The 3,418-nt window shown below is 48.3% G+C and overlaps 1 protein-coding gene across 1 annotated transcript in view; it reads right to left on the bottom strand.

Moving 5' to 3' along the window:
- Positions 1–304: 304 nt before the first annotated feature.
- Positions 305–3,418, bottom strand: part of TMEM266 (transmembrane protein 266) — a 98,487-nt gene continuing 95,373 nt past the window's right edge. The window contains exon 11 of the mRNA XM_069071552.1: positions 305–1,527. Coding sequence (XP_068927653.1) covers positions 923–1,527 — 605 coding nt within the window. The 3' untranslated portion in view covers positions 305–922. The remainder of the gene's footprint in view (positions 1,528–3,418) is intronic.

Below are 3,418 nucleotides of genomic sequence, written 5' to 3'. Positions count from 1 at the left end.
TTCTGTAAGCTTGGCCTGGGTCTCAAGGCTGGAAGATCTTTCCCTGTTCCCTCCTGCACTCCCCTCCCCAATATCTTTGTAAATCTAGTGAGGTTTGAAAGAATTAATATAATTAAAGTCCCTTACCAATTCCCATATTCTTGGACTTTACTGAATTATCCCAAGACAAAAACTAGATTTGTTTTCTGAATAGTCAAAGATCCTGATAATAAAAATATGAGACTGAAATATGAGAAACATGACATATGAGACTGAAATATGAGAAATATGAAATATGAGATTGGAAGTCAAATAAAACAGAGAGACCCTCAGACACCATTTCTTCCTGTCTTGACCTTCCAGAAGATTCTCTGAAAAGGGCTTTTGGGGTCAAAAATACATGGAAATAAAATAAATAAAAACCAGCCACAATATTGGTACAAAGGGGTTTAGAACTGTTGTGTACAAAGAAAATGTAAGAAATCAGAGAAAGAGAATCTGACCCTCAGCTGTCCTCTCCCCAGTCAGACCCTGGCATAAGGTCCAACAGTCTTTGTAAAAATGACTTTTAAAAAAAACAACTGCCATCACCTTGCCACCCCCCATTCCCACCAAAGTCCACCCTTCTTGCCTCCCAGGCCCAGAATGAAGTCTGAAGAATCTGAACATCTTGTGAAATCACTGTAGAGTGCTGTGGCTAGGGCTAGCGGATGGACCTTCAGAAATCGGAACAGAATGGATTTGTGCTGGCTCTCAGGACTCATGCATCTGGAGGAAGAGTGCACTTGTTCTCAGGCCACCCAGGGAGCAAGGCCCTGTTTCTCACTGGTAATGATCCCCTTAAAGCTGTGAGATGATTGTCGCCCATCCTCCCCCCTCCCTTTTTTCTCCAATCCCTCCCCACTACCTGCACCTGCCTCCCCTAACCCCGCTTTAAAGTGCGTCAGGACTCTGGGATCTGGTTCAACTTCTGATCTTTGGATTCCAAAGACTTGCACTTATCTTCAAACATGGCGGGGTTTGGCTGTACATGGATGACTGGCTTGATCTGAAAGACAGTGAAGCCTTCTTGATTCTTCTCATTATACATCTTCACCCTGTGTTCCACCTCTGGGCTGGTCAGGGCCGAACTGCCTGGGCTAGGCCTTCTGAGATTTACTAGGTCCAAGCCTTTCTGTGCTAAGCACGAATCCTCCGAGAAGGAGGATAGGAGTTCCTGGACCACAGTGCTGTTGACTTGGGGTTGGGAGGGCTTCACTGGGGGGACGTTCCCCACCTGTTCCAAAGGGCAGAGCTCTGACGACTCATCTCGGGTCGTGCTGAAGTCTGTCGAGGAGCCCAAGGTCTGACTACTGTCACTCTGGGCCCATGTGACTGAGCTGCCCATGGAGCAGGACACGCTCCCGGACGTGATGCTTGGACACGTGCCATTGCTACCCAGTTTCAGGGGCATGTCCACTGTGAATCGGTCAGAGGAGGTGTCCGGATGGTGGATGTCAATGGCAGCCGTGGTGATGACACAGATGGCTGGCTCAGGAACCCCACTGTCTGTAGGCAAATGAGTAAAGTTGGAGTTAAGAGGGTCTGACAATGTACCTCCCCAAGCCCCCACTCATTAAACTCCAGTGATTCCCTATCACCTCCAGGATCAAATCGAAAACCTTCTTTTGGGCTTTTAAAGCCCTTCATGCCCGGGCCCCTTCCTGCTTTCCCAGTCTTCTTACTCTTCCCTCCTCACCATGGATTCTGGGATACATGGACACTGGTCTTCTCACTGTTATTCACTCATGACATCCCATCTCCCAACTCTGTGACTGTCCTGGCTGAATGCTCTCCCTCCTCCTCACCTTTGCCTCCTGGCTTCCCTGACCTCCTTCAAGACTCAACTCAAATCCCACCGTCTTCGAGAAGCCTCTCTTGGTTCCCCACCTCTAGGATGCACCCTCTTCACCTCCCTTCCACTTCCACTGCATGTCTCTTATACATACAGATATCTATGTGTTTTCTCCCCCATGAGAATGTGAGTCCTTGACCAAAGGAATTGGGTTTTTGCCTTTTGAGATTATGTCCCCAGTACTTAGCGTAGTGCAAGCACTTAACTAATGCTGACTGACTGAGAGACAAGAGTTTCTGTGAAAAGAATATATTTTTTGGAGTGGTTCTTAATGGATTTTAAGTTCATTACGTGTCAGGGAGAGAAAAGGAGCTGTGTGCGTGTGCCTGAGACCATGGGCATGGCTGCCCGCTTATTACCTTATTAGCCTATGGAAAGGCATCATCAAGGAGTGTTGCAGAGACTGGAAAAGTGGCCTGGGTGTGGAGGAGGGAGGGGTGAGTGTTAATGGAGAGTTAGAATCGTGTTGAGTGCTTGAAAGTTTATGAGTTTGAGTGTGGTTTGAGAGTGATAGGAGGGTGGGAAGGAGCAGTCACATGGATGGTGTTAATGATGGGGGAGGGAAGTGTGGAGATGGTGAAAGTGGCTTGGTCTGGCTGTGCTGGGGGCAAGGCGGGAACCCCAGAATGAGCAGCTGCTGCCCACCTCCCATCACATGGTCCAACAGAGAAGAGCAGAGACGAGAACTGTTAATTAGGCTTAGGCCGACTACCTAAATTGGGCATTATCTGATCTCTTTCTGGTTCTGTTTGGGAAAAGGGGAATGGGCATGGGATCACAGACTGATCCAGGACATGGGGCATTTGTGATGGTGAGGGACTTTTAGTGACGTGATCTAGTCTTCAGTGTCACCAGGTCTACTGATGCCTGTAACTGTCCCACATCTCTCTAGCCTTTAAAAACCTTGGCTAGCTCCTCAGACTCCCTCCAGCTGTTCTCTTCTCTCTCCTTCCCTTTTTGGCTATACTTGAGAAAGTCATTGACTGCTTTAATTTCCTCTCCTCTCTCTGGAGGCTCTGGAGGCCTCCATCTCATCATCCCACTGAAACTGCTCTGGACAAAGTTCCCAAAGATCCCTTCAGGGCCAAATCTAATGGTCTTTTCTCAGTCCTCATTCGATTTGACCCCTATGTAGCCCTTGGCAATGCTGACTGCCCTCTCCTCCTGGATGGGCTCCTTTCTCTGGGTTTTCATAACACTGCTCTCTCCTGGTTCTCTTTCTTTTGAGGGGGGAGGGCAGGGGGAGTCAAAGTTAAGTGACTTGGCCAAGGTCACACAGCTAGTAAGTGTCTGAGGTCACATTTGAACTCAGGTTCTCCTGACTCCAGGGCTGGTGCTCTCCTGGCTCTCTTTCTACCTGTCTAACTGTTCCTTTGTCAGTCTCCCACACTGGCTCATCATTCCTAAGAAAGGGTATCAGATGTCAAGGGTTCTCTCTCTCTCTCTCTCTCTCTCTCTCTCTCTCTCTCTCTCTCTCTCTCTTTCAGTCTGACTCTGTCTCTCTGTCTGTCTCTCCTCTCTCTGTCTCTCTCTTTCAGTCTGACT

Source organism: Petaurus breviceps, unplaced genomic scaffold (assembly GCF_028583685.1).
Source record: "Petaurus breviceps papuanus isolate PSGF00001 unplaced genomic scaffold, PetGlider_PUasm1.0 90825, whole genome shotgun sequence".
Taxonomy (NCBI): Eukaryota; Metazoa; Chordata; class Mammalia; order Diprotodontia; family Petauridae; genus Petaurus; species Petaurus breviceps.
This window is presented reverse-complemented; position numbering and strand designations above follow the sequence as displayed.